This window comes from Tachypleus tridentatus, chromosome 9 (genome assembly GCF_004210375.1).
Source record: "Tachypleus tridentatus isolate NWPU-2018 chromosome 9, ASM421037v1, whole genome shotgun sequence".
Classification (NCBI taxonomy): Eukaryota; Metazoa; Arthropoda; class Merostomata; order Xiphosura; family Limulidae; genus Tachypleus; species Tachypleus tridentatus.
This window is the reverse complement of record NC_134833.1, coordinates 121,209,449-121,229,806: the sequence shown is the minus strand read 5'-3', so window position 1 is coordinate 121,229,806 and position 20,358 is coordinate 121,209,449. Positions and strand designations below refer to the sequence as shown.

At 37.2% G+C, this 20,358-nt stretch overlaps 1 protein-coding gene across 2 annotated transcripts in view; it reads right to left on the bottom strand.

Moving 5' to 3' along the window:
• Positions 1-20,358, bottom strand: part of LOC143226218 (liprin-alpha-1-like) — a 106,313-nt gene that overhangs the window by 60,661 nt on the left and 25,294 nt on the right. Inside the window, exons 2-3 of one of the 2 annotated variants that reach the window (XM_076456924.1) lie at positions 16,700-16,801; positions 10,518-10,682 (exon numbers count right to left, since the gene is read on the bottom strand). In XM_076456924.1, the coding sequence (XP_076313039.1) occupies positions 10,518-10,682; positions 16,700-16,801 (267 nt within the window). Of the gene's footprint in view, positions 1-217; positions 341-10,517; positions 10,683-16,699; positions 16,802-20,358 lie in introns of those variants that run through there. The other variant, XM_076456925.1, reaches the window with a different exon arrangement.

The following is a 20,358-nucleotide window of genomic DNA, read 5'->3' as shown; positions in this document are numbered from 1 at the left end:
ACATCGTCAAAAGTGAATGTACATGGTACTAGTATCTGTAGATAGCGTATAATTTGCTGGCGTATCTTACTGCCAGCAAGCGACATCAGAATGTTTTGAATGAGTATTTCAACTTATACGAGTAATTAATATAGCCAGCATTTCAAATCAAAAGTCATCAAACTATCATGCCGACTTGTATAGGACAAAAACTTTCTTAAGCAAACAAAAAACTCACATGTATAGTTTGAAACTAGATCCACGTCAATTCGAACTAACCACTATGTTCACGATTATAGAAAAAACCATTTTACTTGTGGAACGTAACACCCTCTACCTTGGACTCTCAGTTATGGCGCGTGTAACAGTTAATGGCATAGCACTGTATTCCCTTTATTCTTTCAAGTCGTTACTCAGATTTACGACTGTTATTCCCAGCTATTTTATACTGTCTCCCAATTTGGAATTCAACCCAAAGCAGTGACTGCCACCCCCTCAAGTGATAAATAATAGTGACTGGCCATTCTAGTTTATATCTATGTTTTTAATTATTGAAACCCTCTAAGTGACTAGATAAAAAGTGCATTTTTAAAAATGTAATAGGCTTTACAATAATGTCTTATGATAATAATGAGTAATTTGTATTAAGTTTCCTTTCGTTAACACGACGGCTGCCTTAGGCCTTGTTGATATTATTAATAAACACGTGATATATTAGGCATAAATGGCCTAAGCTCTTGCTTGGAAGAGCAAGTAAAATTACCTAAAATAACTGTAAAAATTATATATGCAAATGATATAAAGCAAGTTAAAAACTTATCAAGTATACTAAACTAGATCTTCTTATTAACAGTTTAAAAAATAGCATTTTTATACTTTGGTACCGTAAAAGAAAACCTTTTATTATATCCTGTGACTGTAAACATAGTTGAATTAAACGGGACGTTAACTAATTAATCTAAACAGACTAAAAACTTTTAAAGAAAGTTTTATAAGAATGTGGAAAGACATCAAATCGAATAACTAATATTTATTTGACAAAGTAAACATATTTATTTGTTTCTTTAAAAATATGTAAGAGTGAAATATTTTTGAATTTCTAAACAGCAAAAATTATATAATTACCACATGAAAATAAATTATTTTGTTTGCAGTTATACAATCTGTACAGACTTCGCCTGAAGTTTCAAACTATTTCATCACATAGTTTTAACTTGTATTACTGCGCGTCAGGAGGTGCTGGCACATTGAAAAATCAGAATAGAATAATATGTCATAACGAAACACCGAAAATTTCCGCGCCTATGACCTCAAGCCCTGACTCATTAAAACACCAGCGTTTCGATTCAGTAAAACAAATCATACAGTATGTGATTAAACGCACCAGGGCATTTGAGACAGTATTTTGTTTAAAACACGATTTAATACCGGTAAAAATTAACGTTTTAAAGCTAAAACTCGGCTTGATATTTATAAAAATTAAACGTTTTATCTAAAACATGGCTTAATGTCAAATACAAATAAATAGTATTTTCATCTAAAGCATGTGTTGATGTTTGCAAAAGTTAAAATGTGCTGTATTTAAAATATGGTTTCATGTGGGTAAAAATGAAAATTATGAATATGTTAAATTATTATTATGTTAAAAAAATAGTTATGTGGTATTCTCAGGTTCATAAATTTCCCTTCCAGTAGTTTGGTAGGATAACTGAAAGCTTGCCAATAAATATTTTTATGCAGCGAAAATATGAATTCTCCAAATTCAACTAAATTTAAGACAAGTAAAGAAACGGGGCATAACAAATAACACAGTAAAATAATGTTGACTTAACAGACAAGCACAATCAAAGGCAAAAACAAGTAGATTGTATGTTTGGTTGGTTGATTTAGTGTTTTATGGCACAAAGTAGCGAGGCTATCTGTGTCAAAAATCCAGTAAAGGGTTAAAATTAAAGTAAAATTAGGAAATTTATAAAAGGAAATTAAGGTAAAACAAAACAAAGTTAAAAACGCATTAAACCAGTGTTTACATCTAGTCTACAGCATTAAGAGAAAAATTACAGTAATACAAGTTGTAGAGGACTTTCTGTAGCATAACTGTAATTATCATAATTTGACAGTAAGACTAAAAGGTAAGTACAAAAACCACCGTCAGACACCTGAAGTTGGCCTTTCCAGTCCTGGTTTCGAGTTATTTGACGTTATGGACATTTTCAAAAAGTAAAGTAATAAAAGTTTTAAAAGACCTATTGCAAAATTTTAATAATAATTCGCCAGGGTGACTAATAGGTAGTTCAAACAGGAAGTTTGAACAAGAGCGTTAGTCACCTGAAGTCGGCCTTTCCAGTCCTGGTTTCGAGTTATTTGACTATACGGCCATTTTATAACTTCAAATTGAACTAGATGGACTGTAATTCTAAAAGGGAATCTCATTAACATTAAAGATCTAACATACAAATTAAAAGACTTAAATTCCATTAAAAAGATTGATGGCCTTAAAAAAAACTAAAAACATTTCGAAGGTGGACAGTGTCAGCATCACTAATAAAACTATCTAAAGTAATGGGCAGACCTTGGGACAGAATATGGTTAAAATGTAGCCGTCGTTGAGAGTAATAACGATGGCAAGAAAGTAAAATGTGGTTTACTGTGACCTAAGTATCACACAGACTACACACTGGTGCATCAGTTCCAGATAAGAGAAAATGATAAGTTAAAAAACTGTGACCAATGCATCATCTTGTCAAAACAACTTCCTCTTTCCGATCCTTACAGAAGCAAGATGGCCAAGTCCAATATAGGGTTTTATTTGGAAAAGCTTGTTGTCACGTTACTCATTCCATGTCGACTGACAACTGGCACGGAGCCGAGACAGGCACAGTAGTGATAGTGCCAGAGCAGATAGATAAAGCTGCGGCGTTGGCGAGCTCGTTCCCACAAATACCAATATGGCCCAGTATCCAGAAAACCTGGATAGAAGTAGATGTTAAAGATAATTGAGCCAGTCAGTTTTGAATATCAGCGAGAACAGGATGTGAACTAACGTGAAGTGATTCCAGGGCCAGTAGAGAACTAAGTGAGTCAGTATAAACAGTGCAGTTTGAGTACTGCTTAGCTTCTATGTGATCCAGGGCAAGAGAAATGGCGTACAGTTCAGTAGTCAGTAGTGAACACAGAAGCAGTAGAGGGGATTCTGCATGCAACCACTGAACCACAACAAACCATGGCAGAGCTCACACATTCACCTGATTTCGAACCATCTGTATAAATAGGAGTGGAAGGATGGTTCGAAAGATGTTCAGCAAATAACAGACAGCATTTCCAATCAGAATTGTCTGCTTTTCTCAGATGACTTAAAGATAGGTCACATTTGGGGACTGTAAGAAACCATGGTAGGATGGGCTGACCAATGGATACAGCAATGTTATCCAAGGACAGACCCAATTCTTCCAACTGCACCTGGATACGAAGGGCAAAAGGAACAATGTCAGATCGTCTATTCTAAAAAGTATGGCCAATCGAGGAAGGAAAACACAACCCCAGGTGGGATGCTTTGGTAAGGAACAAAGTTTTAAAGCATATAGTAAAGACAGTTGCAAATGGCAGAGCTGCAAAGAAGGTTCATGAGACTTTACGTATAAGCTCTAAACTGGGGAAGTACAGAAAGCCCCAGTGCAAAGCCGAAGTGCTTGATGATAAATGGGGTCCAGCATCTTTAAGGCCGAAGTCCTATCAGAGCCATAGACTAGTGATCCATAGTGAAGTTTTGAACGAATAAGAATACGATATGTCTTTAGCACAGAACATCGATCCACTCCCCATATGGTGGAAGAGAGGACACGAAGGATGGTCAGTGTTCTTGTACATTTGCCCCATAGCTGCTTGACCTGTGGTATAAAGGTCAGCTTATGGTCAAAGATAAGCCCCAAGAACTTTGTTTCAGGGAGCACAGGCAGTACAACTTTAACGATACGAAGTTCAGGATCAGGGTAAATACCGTGTCAGTGGCAAAAGTGCATGCAAATGGTTTTAGAGAGAAAGAAGTTAAAGCCGTTTGCCGTGGTCCACTTCAGTAAATGACTGAGGGCAGTCTGTAGCTGCCGCTCAATATACCTCACGTTCGACGACTGAGAGGAGATGTGAAAGTCATCGACATAGAACCCATTTGTAACACTAAGAGGGAGTTGTTCAGTGATGGCATTAATCTTTATATTGAAAAGTGTGACACTCAAAACATAGCCCTGAGGGATTTCAAGTTTTGTAGAAAAGAACAAGAAAGTGTCGAACCCACACAAACTTGGAATCTCTTGTACATTAAAAAATTTTAATAACAATGGGCAAATGGCCACATAACCCATATATGTGGAGGTCTTGCAAAATGCCATACCTCCATGTTGTATTTGTATCATAAGCCTTCTCAATGTCAAAGAATACTGATACAAGATGTCATTTGAGAAAGGCTTCTCTGATGGACGTTTCATGTCAAATCAGGTGGTTCATAGTGTAGCACTGTCATCGAAACCCACACTGGATGGATGAGAGGAGGTTGTTTGTTTCGAGAAACCAAACAAGATGAGCATTAACCATCCTCTCTAAGATCTTACAGAGACAGCTAGTCAAAGCAATTGGACGATAGTTTGAAGGAATCTTGGGATCCTTCTCAGGCTTAGAGAAAGGTAGGAAAACAGCCTGGCACCAGGCATCAGGAAAAACATTCTCCTGCCAGATCCGGTTAAAAACAAGCAGAAGAATAGTAAGAGAAGCAGGAGATAGATGGCGCGACATTTCATAGGATACATTATCAGGTCCAAACGATGTACTGCCAGACCAACGAAGGGCTAGTTTGAGTTCCACCAGTGTAATGGGACGATTATAGTTATAAAGACAATCAGCTCGAAAGGAGAGAGGAGTTTGCTCTGGCTGAGTCTTGATGGCTAAGAAGGTGGAGGAAGAAGCAGAAGTGCAAGGTACCCGGCAAAAGCTTTCACCTAGCGTATCAGCGGTGCTCTGTGTATTAGCAACTCCTGGCCATCAGAGAGCAAGATCGAGAAGGTGACGGAATTATACTGCCCACTGATCTTTCGAATCTTGTCCCATATGACTTTGGAACTGGTGGTAGAAGATATCTTGTTGTGAACTTAATCTAAGATTCCTTCTGGCTTTGACGTCTTACCCACCAAGCATGTGCACGGGCCTGCTGGAAAGCAATGCGGAGCGAGAGTGTTGGATACCTACAAAGAGTATCCCAGGCCCGTTTCTGAGCCTTCCGTGCCATGTGGTAGGCAGGATTCCACCACGGTCGAGGATATCGTGGAAGACGTGTCGACGCTTTAGGAATATACTGAGCAGCTGCTTGTATAATACAGTCAGTTACTGCTTGATCCAGTTTCCACTGGGGCACGCGGACTGGGCGGCATCGAACACAGCCAATCTCTCCTAAAATTAGAGGAAAATGATCACTGCCTTGTGAATTATTGTCAATCCTCCAATAAAACGGGAGAATAGTGAAGGGTACCCAACTGAGAGGTCAATAGCAGTAAAAGACTGACTAGGTGCATGAAAATAAGTAGAAAAACCAGTATTAAAAAGAGAAAGGTTGTGATCAGAGAGCATATGCTCTATGGAGCGACTCCTCTTTTCAACATCAGCACTTCCCCAGAGGGGATGATTCTATTAAAGTGCCCCAGGATTAAAATGGGAGATGGCTACTTTTCAATGAGAGCATCAAGGTCTGATTGATCATAGGTCTCTACAGGCGACAGGCAGAGAGAACAAACAGTGATGGTGTGACCCAAGGAAATATGGATGGCTACGGTCTCCAAAGGTGTGTCAAGTGGCAAAGACAGGGTGGGAACATGCTGATAAACCAACAGTGCCACCCCCCAGGCACTCGTCCATCACATAGCCTGTCATTTCTGTACAAAGAAAACTGTCGAAAGGTGACTGTATCGGCAGGTTTCAGAAATGTTTCTTGTAAGGAGAGACATACAGGATGGTAGGAAGCAATCAAAGTTTTGATGTCATCCAGATTAGAACATAAACCTCGACAGTTCCATTGAATCAAGGTGGTCAGTTTTATTTACGTGTAGATGAATTGGGTGGAGAACCCTTCTGTTTACGACCACGTCTTTTTCTTTACTGTCTTTATTCGAGGGAAGTCTATCGACCTCCATGGATCCTACCCTAGGTCTATTGGATAGGTCTTTGCTATTGGAAAAGGATTCCAGCGACTGAGGACATGAACGAATGATTGTTTTACATCGTGGGATGGGAGAAGAAGATGTACCCAAAGAAATGCCTGTACCCAAAACCAAAGGAAGGGGATCTTTGGATTTGTTGAAATGTATGGAAGGGACAGAGATGGGTGTTGAAGTTGATTCATCAATCTTTTTAACCATGGAGGTCAAACGACTTTTCGTTTGTTTTGAGAACGATTCTTTTGGAGGCATAAAGAGATTTATCTGCACTCCCACAGTAGCTGTGGAACGAAGTGCAGCAGCATACGTCTGAGATGAGGTGGTGGACAGCAATTTTTGAGTCTCAGGTTAGGTAATATTATGAATCGTTTTCAAACGCTGCACCTCTTTTTCTTCCAACCATTTAAGGCAAGAACGAAAATAGGACATGTGAGAGCCATTGTAATTAATGCAATGAGGGTCCATTTCACACTGATAGGCAGCATGGTCCTTGCCACTACAACGAGCACACGTCAAGGAACCATGACATGACATCTTTGAGTGACCGAACAGATGACACGGGAAACATCAGAGAGGGTTTGAAATGTATGACCGTACTCTGCAATTAAGATAACCTGTTTTAATGGTGGCAGGCAAACGTGGTGGCATAAATGTGAGATCGAGGACATTGGTCGGCATCATAATTCCATCTTTGCGAGTGGATATACGCCTCACTGCAGAAACTTCTTGGGTGGAAAAACTAGCGAGAATTTCCGACTCTGTGATGGACTTCAAACCTCTCTCAACAATAACTCCTCATGATGAATTCAAAGTAGCATGAGGTGTAACCTCTAGAGGTATATCCCCAATTGCCTTTGAATGCAAGAGGAGTTCACTGTGTTGAGATGTGGATGTTTCCACCCATATGTCACCAGATCGAAGCTTTTTACTGACTTTGGAGAGCCAGCAAGTCCCTCTAGTCCCTTTTGAATGAAAAAGGGAGACATTTGCCCTAAAGGTTTGTCTGAAAGTGAGTGCAATATAAGAAAATGAGGTAAACAGGTGGTACGGATGGTGAGGATTGCTGCTCAGAATCTTCAAGACGTGGTCATTTAACTATAGACTGTTTTTCACTATTTTATTAAGATTTTAATTGGGTATCAATAATGAAAAAGGAAAATTTCGGTGCCCAATGACCCCACCCACCATGGAGCCATACGACGGGACTCACTACAATGTTAAACAAGGACATTGCAGCAACGCCAGGGTTTCGTGATCACCATACCCAAACACCAGCATCAAATACAATATCCACAACACCTGTTAAGAACATCCATAGAATATTCAAAACTGGTACTTGGTTGACTCTAACCCAAGTGGACTAGCCGATTGACTTAAGGGGACCACCCCAAGGCCACCCTTCTACAAGAATTCAAGGCCAAAGTGATGTGTTAGGGTTGGACCTCTCAACCACCAGGATCTTCTCCTCCCTTTCACGGGTCGCGACGCATGGCAAACACTTGGGTGGATGTTTAGATCCCAGAGGAGGTAAACTGAAAGAACAGAATCTTCCCTTGGAGGTCCCCTCACCGCGTACAGAAATCCACACCGAGGGAAGATTGTATGGAACCTTTACTGCAGGATTATCATTGCATTATAATCTAAATAAGATAATCATGTTTTCTGCATCAATCCTAAAATTATTTTATGTTAAGAAAGCTTTATATTTTATATTATAATAAAAGCCATTATTCAAAGGATGCAGAAGCTATAAATTAGACTACTGGCCTTTCTTACTTGAAAATAAAGGATGGGCATTCTTGGAGCATCATCTGACTTTACACTTTAAATATCTTTGTCAGTCTGTTTTTGTCCGTTACAGCAATCTTTCTCACAAGAAGGCGTATGCAACATTCTAATTGAATGACGTAGTTACGTGAGTAGTTATAGTTAGACTCTTGGTGGCTCACAAAAAAAACAACAACAACTGAATACTGAGAGTATAAAACAATACGTCATATCAGTTATAGGGGTATGAAATACATGGTATGCTTGCATACCATGTTTACAAAAACAAAATGTCAGGGTTTTATGTATATGGACTTAGGATTCTTTTACAGTAGGTGTCTGAGACTTGTTGGCGATAAATTTAAAAAATAAATGGACAGCACACAATCCATTCGTTTTAAAAGAATATATACTCAAATCAAATCTATGTACCAAAATTCTTTACTATATAGGAAATTACATTTTTTATCTAAAACTTTAAATAATTATCTTTTCTTGCCAAAAGTCCAATGAGGCTGATTCAATTACTTTAGAATCGATTTAAAAAGACGAATTATATTTCTCTACTCTTATCACAATAGTACCAGTGAATAATTTACTTACATTACTCTGTGAACTATCACAGTTCTATCCTGAACTCCTTTTCGCCAATGTCCCCACATACCAATTCAATTGCTTTAGTAAACCTTTTTTTACAAGACAAATTATTCTCTTTATCTCTATTAAACTGTGAATCTCGCTTTGAAATATCTCCCATTACGGCTAATCACTCACACGCTGGCTGAATTCACGTTTTATTTCGATAACTAATTTTCTGGCTGAACTGCTCTTGACTTTCGCTCACGTACTTGTCTATGTTTATATTTTTTTTCACTGAGGTCTCATACTTTTTTAAAACTGTTCGGGTGACGCTACAATGTTATAATACTCAGTTAAAGAAACGAAAAAAATTCCGAAAATTCGAATAACATGACGTCAAAAATATTAATATAACCTAAACAGAAATTCAATTGCAAATATGCAAACACAACATATGACTCGCACAGGGTTATTTAATCAAACTTGGTACAGCTATCACTTTTAAAATAATTTTTGCACCTGTCGTAAATCAAATCAGTATTGACAGGATATCTCTAGGTCGTAAACACGTTTTTATAATTTTACACACATTAAGTAAATACTGCAACCTTTGTGCATAAGTCTCAAGCTAACATGCATATGTTTCTATAGGCATCTTTTGGACAGTTCAAACAGGCAATCTAGAAACCTGACGGCTGATTGTGTGTAAAACATTGGATGAAGTATTTAACTCCCGGGCTTGTGAGATATAATGGACTTTGATCAGAGTATTTAAATAGGATGGATGTTTAAAAGGTTCTTACTTTCATGTAGATATTTTCTTTCACTACCAGTGTTCAAGTGTGTTCCAGTTATTTTTCACCTAATAATCCTGAATGCAGGAATTTTTTACTTTTGCGCTGGATAATAGGGGACTTAGATAGCACGTATCCGTGGCAACCACATGTTATCGACATCCTCTAATCGATCTCTATTGTTAAATCTGTATGTACGTATGTGTGAAAAGTTTGATAATCTTAGATGGACAACAAAGACTCACCTTAAACTAGAAGAAAAGATGAATATGTCTCTGCATGTTAAAGATTGCGAAGGGGAAAAAATATTTCTACATGTTAAAGATTGGGACTTGAAAGGTGTTTCTGTTTCCCATACTTGAACATATTATTTTTAAGGCAGCACTATTGATTGTTAGGAAAACAATAGCTTTACAAAATTCAGATCGTTAAAACGTCTTTGAATATAAGTCAGGCTTATAATGCAATTCAAATGTTTTATTACTGAAGCTACACCCTACTTTGGCTAAAGCGCCAAATCTAGTAATATCACTGATTTATAGACGTCTTTACTTCCATCGAGACATTTATTGACACGTTTATTGATATTTTAACTTCTCCTCGTCGTCGTGAAAATGTCAGAGTTTAAATACAAAATCTTCAAACGCAGCTTATGAGGTTTTCAAGATAATTGCAAAGAATACAGTTCAGTTGACGGCCAGTAAATCTTGTCTTTAAGGTATAGCAGCTTATGAGTGAAACCACTGATCTCGATGTTTTTTAATAGTTCCCTGACTGTTTAGACGAAAAGTCATTTGCTTTAAAAAAACACTGCATCCACATGTTTACATACAAACACACATGCGTGCAGTTATTCACTCTTTCCGTCACAATATTGAAACTAAAGTTTAGGGTAACAATAACAAAATTTATTACAAAATTGTACAAAAACAAGACTGACTTAACTGATTGAAATGAACAGTTTTATTACTTTTGTGTCTCGTGAAGAAAATATATTCCTTACAGACTTTCAGACCTCCCAGTGGCACAGCGTTATGTCTGGGGACTTACAACGCTAGAATCCGGGTTTTGATACTAGTGGTGGGCAGAGCACAAAAAGCTCATTGTGCTGCTTTGTGCTTAAATTCAAACAAACACTTAGAGAAGTCATGAAGAAAAGCAAATTGTCACTTAGACTAGTTTCAAAGTTCAAAATATTCACCTTTTCATCTAAAACTCTGTGATGTTCGAAGAGAGATTTGAGGGCCTTGAGAACCATAACTTCAGATGAAATCCCTGCAGAGGACTGGGCTTGTCTTTTCACCACAGTCATTCTTAGTGAACGTTCATGCTGGGAAACCAGGCACTCTAAGTGTTCCAGTAACAGCTGTAAGAGAGACATTTGTTGTTGTTTTTTTTTACTAGATTGGATAATTCAAATCTAATGAGCAGACACTGTAAGTACTTTATTAATAACTGTGGGTGAGATTACGAAAAAAGAAAACAGTATTATTATTGAAGAATGGATATTTCTACACTCTAAAAATACATTCTAGAGGAACAGACATTAAAACTGTTCCAGAACCAGCAGTTTTGTATGATTCTCAACGTTTCAAATCCACTGACATTTATGTTGGAAAACGAAATATTCCAAGTATTGGACCAGCGGCTGTTGAAGGAAAAGAATTGGCATAAAACTGGATGTCCACAGTTTAAGTTTCTTTATACAGGAATAAAAAACAAAAAAACAACGAATATTAAAAAAAGAAGGCTAACAAGAACATAAAGTCACATAAACAAATTTTTCTCGTTAGTGTCAATTGATTAAAGTAGGGCCCGGCATGGCCAGGTGGGTTACGGCGTTGGACTCGTAATCCGAGGGTCGCGGACTCGAATCCCGGTCGCACCAAACATGCTCGCTCTTTCAGCCGTGGGGGCGTTATAATGTACGGTCAATCCCACTATTCGTTGGTAAAAGAGTAGCCCAAGAGTTGGCGGTGGGTGGTGATGACTAGCTGTTTTCTCTCTAGTCTTACACTGCTAAATTAGGGACGGCTAGCTCAGATAGCCCTCGAGTAGCTTTGCGCACAATTCCAAAAACAAAAAAACATGATTAGAGAAGACAGTGTTCCTTATTGTTATGCTCCATAGACAAAATACTTTATCTTAGTTATTCCAATGAGTGACAAAGTTGTTAGTTACATTTTTAAGTTCCTTTGATATAGGAGAAGAATCTGTCTCCAAGTTTTACTGTATTATAGAGAAGAGAAATAAAACAGGGTGACAAACAGATTAGGTCGGGCACTACGTAATTATTATAGTATATAAAAGACAATGGATGCAACGCTATCAAAAACCCACTTTCGTAAGTCGCGATAATAAGAGTGGACAGTTAGGATCTTGAGAATAGATCCAATAAATTGCTGGAGTTAAAGTAATCATTAGTTTGATGAAAAATAAGAATAGAGACGCGCCCGGGGCGCTACATAATTGATAAAAAAAAGAAAAAGAAATGAGGACAAGAAATCTGTTTTGATGCTATGGAAGATGGAGGAATGATGGATAAAATAACAACTACTAATAATAATTTTTCAGGCTTGGTTTACAATTAAAATTGCCAACACTAAAATACTGGCTTACTTGATGTATATTTTAAAAAAGCGGATTTCACGCTTTTCGTTACCACTACAACAACGTCATCTTCAATGCTGAATATTCAGTGTTGGCCTTATAAATCATAATCATTTACTTTAGAAACAGAATTTCAGCTTAATTTGTGGAGTTATTTACTGTACTGTCGTTAAAGTAATTTAATAATATTCTCAACAACAATGAATTTTATCTTCCGTCTTAATTAATCGAACATAGCTATAAACATTGACGTTCGCTCATAGTTTTAACATACGAGGCACGGGCACATGGTTGATACTTAACATGGAATATTTATTTTGAACGACAGATTATAATATTTAAGATAGGAGAACAGAATTCTTAAATGCCATCAAACTTTGTAGTAAATTTATGTCATTACCTATTTAAAAGGCCCGGCATGGCCAAGTGGGTTAAGGCGTTCGACTCGTAATCTGAAGGTCGCGGGTTCGAATCCCGGTCGCACCAAACATGCTCGCCCTGTCAGCCGTGGGGGCGTTATAATGTAACGGTCAATCCCACTATTTGTTGATAAAAGAGTAGCCCAAGAGTTGGCAGTGGGTGGTGATGTCTAGCTGCTTTCCCTCTTGTCTTACACTACTAAATTAGGGACGGCTAGCATAGATAGTCCTCGTGTAGCTTTGCGTGAAATTCAAAAACTAATAGAAACACCTACTTAAAATACATCAATACAATGTTTGATTCATAATGTTAGAAAAACACGTAAGTTGAAGAAGCCTCCATAGAAATGAATTAAAACCCTATAACCCGAGCGCTTTCGAAAAATGGGCCTTTCTTCTTTAGGGGCAAACTGAAAAAGAAAAATCATTGTTTGATTAATCCTTGCAAACACAAATCAATAAACGTAATGAATTTCTTAATCTCATCGAATCCAAATTCTTAAAAATTGAATTAAGATAGTTTATTTTATTAGTTAAGTTAATAAGAAAATACAACTTTTTACGGTTTATGGGACTCATCTTGGGACAAAACTGTCACTAGTCAGTATTTGATATATGGCCTCTGCGTACATCCCTGATGGCTAGTACACTACGTGACATGCTCTCCTTCTGGGATGTCAAAGTATAGATAGAAACACCTCGCTGTGCAGCAAGGACAGCTTGACAAAGGTCATGCATGTTCTTAGGCTGATCAAGCATCCTGTTGATAAAACGAGTGACCTTTGCTCAGAGGTTCTCTACTGGGTTATTATTTGATGATTCTAATTGCCATTTCGTGTGTACCACATCCTGTTTCAAGAGAAAATTCTGGATCATTCGGACTCTGTGTGGTCTGGCATTGTCATTTTGGGAAACATGAAAGGCCTTTCTGGTAAATGAAAGCAAGTTTTCCTTTAATATTTGCCTGAACTGTTGTTGATTAAGGTTTCCATCAATGACACAAATGTCACTCTTACCCATAAAATGTCTCACCACGATCTTCAGCTTGTGCCTGGATGAGATCATTGTTGTAGGCTTCTGAACTCGGCCTCACACTTTGACACGGCTATCATGGCGAAATACTTGGAATCTGGCTTCATCACTGAACACCATATATTGCCCTGTTCATATTAGGTTTTCTCTGGTCCATCAAACGTTGCACTGGCTATGGTCTTGGGTCAATATGGGTTTTACTAAGTGGCGTCTTGAGCGATAACCAACTTTTAACAGTCGTGAAATGATTTGATACGGCACGTGAGTGAGTTCAGCTGAAAAATTATTGGTAGATTTTGTGCAGTCATTTCTGCATAGCCAGAACAGTTGGCGATCATCTCTACGTTCTTTCCTTTTGGGAAAATTTTTTCGATCACATTATTTCTTTTCATATTCTTAGAGACGGTATCTTGGCCTATGCTTAACTGTAAAGCAAATTGACGTCTAGTGAGATTCAAACTCGGGCAGCTTTATAATATCAAAGAAAGTTTTTAATTTGTTATCTACATGTCTACAAAAAGTAAAATTTGTATATTTACAGGGGGTTAATATTTGATAGGGAATAACTGTTGGTAGAAAATCCAATCTTTTTTTCTTTAAAAGAGGTGTATTTCTCAACAATGATGTATATCACTGTCCACTGGTAAATTCCAGCCATACACGTTCTTCGTGGGCTTTCAGATGACGCAAATTCAAACGAATGAATGTGTAATATACGTGGTATAATCAAATGTATTGTACCCATTGTGTGAGGTGACGCTACATAATAATAGTGATAGCTTCTTGGATTTGCTATATTTCTCTGGTTCATCATTGTAGCCAACTCTGAATTGTATACAAAAAGTTCTGTAGACAATAGTTCGTCAGCTGGATACTGAAGTCTACCACTCGATCATTGAACTACGTGGTAATGTCGTAAGAAACATCAAATTACTAAACAATTAAGTACATGCCTAGGCACTTTCTCTAAGATTACAAAAAGAAACAATGCAATAAGAAGGTCTACCAAAGAAATAGGTCGCTTATGGAAAGTAGGCACAGCATGGCCAGATGGTTAAGGCACTCGACTCGTAATCTGAGGGTCGTGGGTTCGAATCCTTGTCACATCAAACATGCTCGCCCTTTCAGTCGTGGGGCGTTATAATGTAACGGCCAATTCCGCTATTCGTTGGTAAAAGAATAGCCCAAGTATTGGCGGTGGGTGGTGATGACTAGCTGCCTTCTCTCTAGTCTTACACTGCAAAATTAGGGATTACAAATAATTTGATATATGTTAACTAGATAGTCACATACATTTACAATAAATCTTAATAAATGTTAACAATTCCGTTTTCCTATCTTAAATATTAGAATTTGTGGTGTAAAATAGATATTCTATATGAAATGACAAACGTGTATATAATAATGTTGCAGGGAAGTTCCTAACTTGCGTATCCAGACGTCTACAAAGATTCACACTCAGAGAGCTATATAATATTGTAAGACACTTCTAAGTTGCGTACCAAGGCAGCTACAGAATATTTATATTAAAATTGCTGTATAATGTTTATGACAGGTTTTAATTTCGTTGTAAGATTCACCTAAGACTCATCGTGTTTCAAGGGAAATCGGATTCACATCAATAACGCTTAGTTTTACATTGTCTAAGAAATTTATTATGTTTTTCTTTTGCGTTTAAGCACAAAGCTACACAATGGATTTATTTGCACTATTTATAGTACAGGTATCGAACTTTCAAGTTTACGGTTTAGATGCTGAAGGGCACATATAACAAATCAAATTAGATACATTTTCAGCAAGTAAAGTTCATTATAAGAAGTGATTTGTGAGAGCAGGCTTCACATCTATTACCATTTCACAGCCTTATAGATCCACTTTAGATTCAGGCAGGACCTTAAGAATTAGGTAAACTTTAGTTCAAGAATTTGAACAAGTTTCAAAGTAGTGCACCATTTTGATCCTGAACGTTTGTTTATTTTGTTTTTGTTTTTTTAATTTCGCGCAAAGCTACTCGAGGGCTATTTGCGCTAGCCGTCCCTAATTTAGCAGTGTAAGACAAGAGGGAAGGCAGCTGGGCATCACCATCTACCGCCAACTCTTGAGCTACTCTTTTGCCAACGAATAGTGGGATTGATCCTCACATTATAACGCCGTTGGGATGGCGAGCATGTTTGGTGCGACCGGGATTCGAACCCGCGACCCTCGGATTACGAGTCGAACGCCTTAACACGCTTGGCCATGCCGGGCCTGATCCTGAACAACATACATACTCAATTGAGTCTCTAAGAACTGAGTAATAATAAAATTAAGATCTTCAAAGTTCTAAGAACTGAATGGGATCAAAATTACAGAGGTTAAGATTTAACTAAGATTAATTATTGTGATGTTTCAATTTAAATGAGATATAATCTTATCACAATATGGGAATTACGTGAGATTAAGTTCCTTCTTATGTAACCTGATTTTGATTCTGTCTCGTAGAAATGTGATTTAACCTCGAGTCGTTAAGACTAAAGAGATAATTAGCTACATAACTTTTGGGTCAGTTTCCCAGTGCTTCAGCAATAACCTTTAAGGGCTTACGCACTAAAAAATTGGATTTAGATATAAATAATGGGCACAGGACACATGGACCATTCTATAGTTTTACATTTAAACACACAGACACGCAAAGTTTCGGATAGACAGAATATTCAATTTTTCGACACTGTAGTCCAGATCTAAATCTGTTTCACACTAGTACAAGAAAGATTCAGATCTTAGTTATATAAAAATTAAACGAATTTTAAAAATAATATTTTAATCTAGTGACTTACATTAAATTTAATCTCGAAGCTCTAGAGCTTCTAGTGAAGTTAAAATTCACAACTTTTGGCTCAGACAGAAAATTAAATTCTCGATATTAAAATTATCAATGGTCTCCCATTAAAACTATGCTCCTGGGGCTGAGCTCCTACCTAAATATGCCACTGATCCAAGGAGTGTTAAATCTTGCAGCAGTAGGTTTTTCCTATGATATTCCAAAACATGAAGGATTGACAAAAAAAGTTATCTTTGAAGAAGAAACCCAACGACTCTAGTACTTTAGAAACATTATCTGATGAAGGAAAGACCTCTTTCTGAAAGCTTTCGAATTACTAGGTTTCTTTTATGAGCATTAGGGTAGAAGTGAAGTTTAGTCTTTCAGCATTAGGGTCCAATTAAAGTTTACCTTTATGCATGGTTCGGCTCCAGAATCTAAAGTCGAGGCCTAACCCTTTCATTAATTTGCACATCGTGGATTCTACTTATTGCACTTGTATCACAAATCTTCACGACTTACCTTCGTGTTGTTCCTTTCAGCCTTGAGTTCTCGTATCTCTTCGTCCCGTTCTGTAAGTTGTTCTTTTGCTTGGTTTAATTCTTTTGTCAAAGAGGTGAATTCCTATGATATATATATCATAATATCCGCTAAAAAACATATACTTTTTTTAAAGAGATGTTCAATAATTTAAAAGATTGATAAATTAACCAGTTATTGTTTAATACTAGCGCAATGACTGTTTTAAGAACTACCATATACACATTCATAAACGGTTATTATTCTTGTTCGATAGGCTCCTAATGGCAAAGTGGCATGTCGACGGACTTACAGAGCTATAAGCCAGGTTTCAATACCCGTAGTGGATAAAGCACAGAGAGTCCATTGTGTATCTTTGTGCTTAGTCACAAACATTAACCCGTTTGATAGAACAATTTTCTACGAATATATGTTTAGTTTATTTTAAAACAAATTATATAAACGAAGTAAATAGTTACGTATCTAAGTAATAAATACTTACTTTGCAGAACTACAAGTGCGTATTTCAATATTAAATAATATTATATTTGAGTAACCAACATCACTAATAGCTTCACTACATTTTTCTACATGCTACAGTGGCACAGCTGGTATTAAGGTAAGGTCAGTTCCAAACATTGATTACCTTCCACATACGTCACTATCCAGGAGGTAAAAAAATATATGCCAGGTTTACTGGCAATCAGTCTAATGGTGCGTCACTTATAAGTTCACAAATACATAAAAATATGTCGGAAAATAGTTTAGATTGTTTGTTTGTTTGTTTTAAATTTTGCGCAAAGCTACACAAGGGCAATCCACACTAGCCACCCCTAATTTAGCAGTGTAAGACGACAGGGAAGGCAGCTAGTCATCATCACCTACAGCAAACTTTTGGGCTACGCTTTTACCAACGAATAATGGGATTGACCGTCACATTATAACGCACCCACGGCCGGAAGGGCGAGCATACTTGGTGCGACGGGGATACAAATCCGCGACCCTCAGATTATGAGTCGAGCGCTCTAACTATCTGGCCATGTCGGGCCATATGGTTTAGATAATACACCTAAACAATAAGTCAGGCATCTTACAATGCCGTTTATTTGCGTGATAAATTGACTTTAAAACACAGCTTACGCAAAAACAGGCGCCTTCTGACCCTTCATTGTTCCACAGTTGTATAAATTTGTTAAAAATTGCTGAAGACGTTTCAATGACTGATTTAAACTTGCAAAACAACAAAATAGTTAATTTATAAAATCACCTTAAAACAATAACATTTTTAAAATATCACATAAATACAACGATTTTAAGGTAACTTAAAGTTTCAGAATGAAATAGTAAAAAAAGTTTAAAAATAAATAAAGAAACACATATACACACTGTTGGCCAAAATCTTAAGGCCAATGAACAAAAAGAAAAATATGGATCTTGCGTTGTTAGACTCAACCACTTACTTGAGTAGATTTTTGAAAGATGAAAATAAGGAAAAGGAAAATAAAAAAAAAACTTTTTTAGCATTTAATAGGAAAAATGTGAAAACTATGAAATTAGCCTAAATACTAGCTGGTCAAAAGTTTAAGACCATACTGAAACGTAGCGTTAATTGGTAAACATGTAACGAAATTTAGTCATTTGTGTTCAAACATTAGCGTTGTCATCATCTCCCACCGACATCTTCTATGTTACATTGGGTAAAAACATGGCAAAGGCTAAAAAGTTGACAGAGTTTGAACGTGACAGAATTATCGAGCTACAAAAATAAGGTCTCTCACAACGTGCCATCGCTGGTGAAATTGGTTGTAGTAAAACTGATGCTGCAAAGTTCTTAAACGATCTTGAGGGATGCGGAACGAAAATTTCAAGTGGTCCGCCCAAGAAAATTTCGCCGGCGTTGAGCATGAAGATTCGAAGTGTTGTCCGACAAGACACCAGCCGATCGTCGAACCAGATTAAAGCTCTTACGGACGCAGAATGTAGCTTAATAACAATAAGACGGCATCTACGAGAGAAAGGCTTTAAAAACCGTAAACATCTTCAAAGGCCACGCCTCCTTCCACACCACGAAACAGCTCCATTAAATTTTGTTGAGAAACACCAAACATGGGACGTAGAAAAGTGGACGAAGGTTTATTCCCTAGTGAGAAACAATTTAACCTGGATGGTCCACATGGCATCCAACGTTACTGGCACGATAAGGATATCCCACCGGAGACATTTTCTACATCACACAGTGGAGGAGGTACCATTATGATCTTGGGTGCTTTCTCCTTCCATGGAACAATGGAGCTTCAGGTTATCCAGAGGCGTCAAACAGCAGCTGGTTACATTGGAATGTTGTAAAAAGCATCCTTATTGACTGAAAGCCCTCGCTTGTGTGGAAATCACTGGATCTTTCAGCAGGACAATGCTGCAATTTACAATGCCCGCAGAACAAAGGACTTTTTCATGGCGAATAACGTGACTCCTTTGAACCATCCAGCGTGTTCGCCCGAACTGAACCCCATTGAAAATGTTTGAGGGCGGATTACGAGTCAAAAGCCTTAACCTACCTGGCCATGCCGGGCCAGGATGAAATATAAAATTCAAATAAACTAGCACAACGTAAATATCTGTATTGAGGTACATTTTGTATATTTATATATTAAACTAATTGTAATTCACGTTTTTGTGTCAATTCTGAAGAAGTTTAAAAGTATGTATGTCTGCAATTTCGGTTCACGTTTCTAAAAACGTAAAGTCTCTGTTTCTGGCATGTTACTTAACAACAGAAGTTTAAAACTAAAGTTAGAGAACATGTATGCGTTAGTTGGGTTTTTCTAGAAAAAACTAAAAAGAAATAAAAATATAGAGAACCAACTGAATGTCCATTACATGACGAAAAGTAATGATTCATTGTTGTTGTTTTTCAAAACTATATATATATATATATGTTTTATGAACATGTTTTCCAGAAATTATTTATAATCTAGCAATAATATATATATGGAGAATGACTATCTTAATCATAGTATTTCAGAAAAACAACATTTTTATTTGGTGATCTCGTTTAAGTATTGCTCCATTATCATTTTAATTTTTGCATCTTTAAAGTTATGTTCAAATGGTGTTGCTTCCAGCCTGCGGTGTTAAAACGCAAGAATGCGGGTTTCGATGCTCGTAGTGGGCACAGTAAAGGATCCGGCATGGTCAGGTGGCTAGGGCGCTTGACTTCCTATATTTGCGTGTCGCGGTTAGAGTCCTCGTCCCACCAATCATGCTCACCGTTTAAATCGTGGGAGCATTATAATACTACGTTCAACCCCACTATTAATATTGTACCACTAACCAAAATAATCACAATAACAGAACTCAAACAAGTAGTAAAATAAATCACCAGGAAATGACGGCATATAAACAATTCTCATCAAAAAAGGCACTCCGAAAATATTTGACAATCTATTAGCAATCTTTAATGTAGTCCAGTTTCTTGCAAGCAAGCAAATATACTAATGTTCCATAAAGAAGGAAAGCCAGTCAATGAACCAAACAGTCATCGACCAATCAGTCTGACTAATTGTGTAAGCAAAATTCTTGAATGAATAATAAGTAATAGACTCTCTACATTTTTGAAGATAACAAATTATCTAAGGAACAAAACGAATTCAGAAAAATTAGAC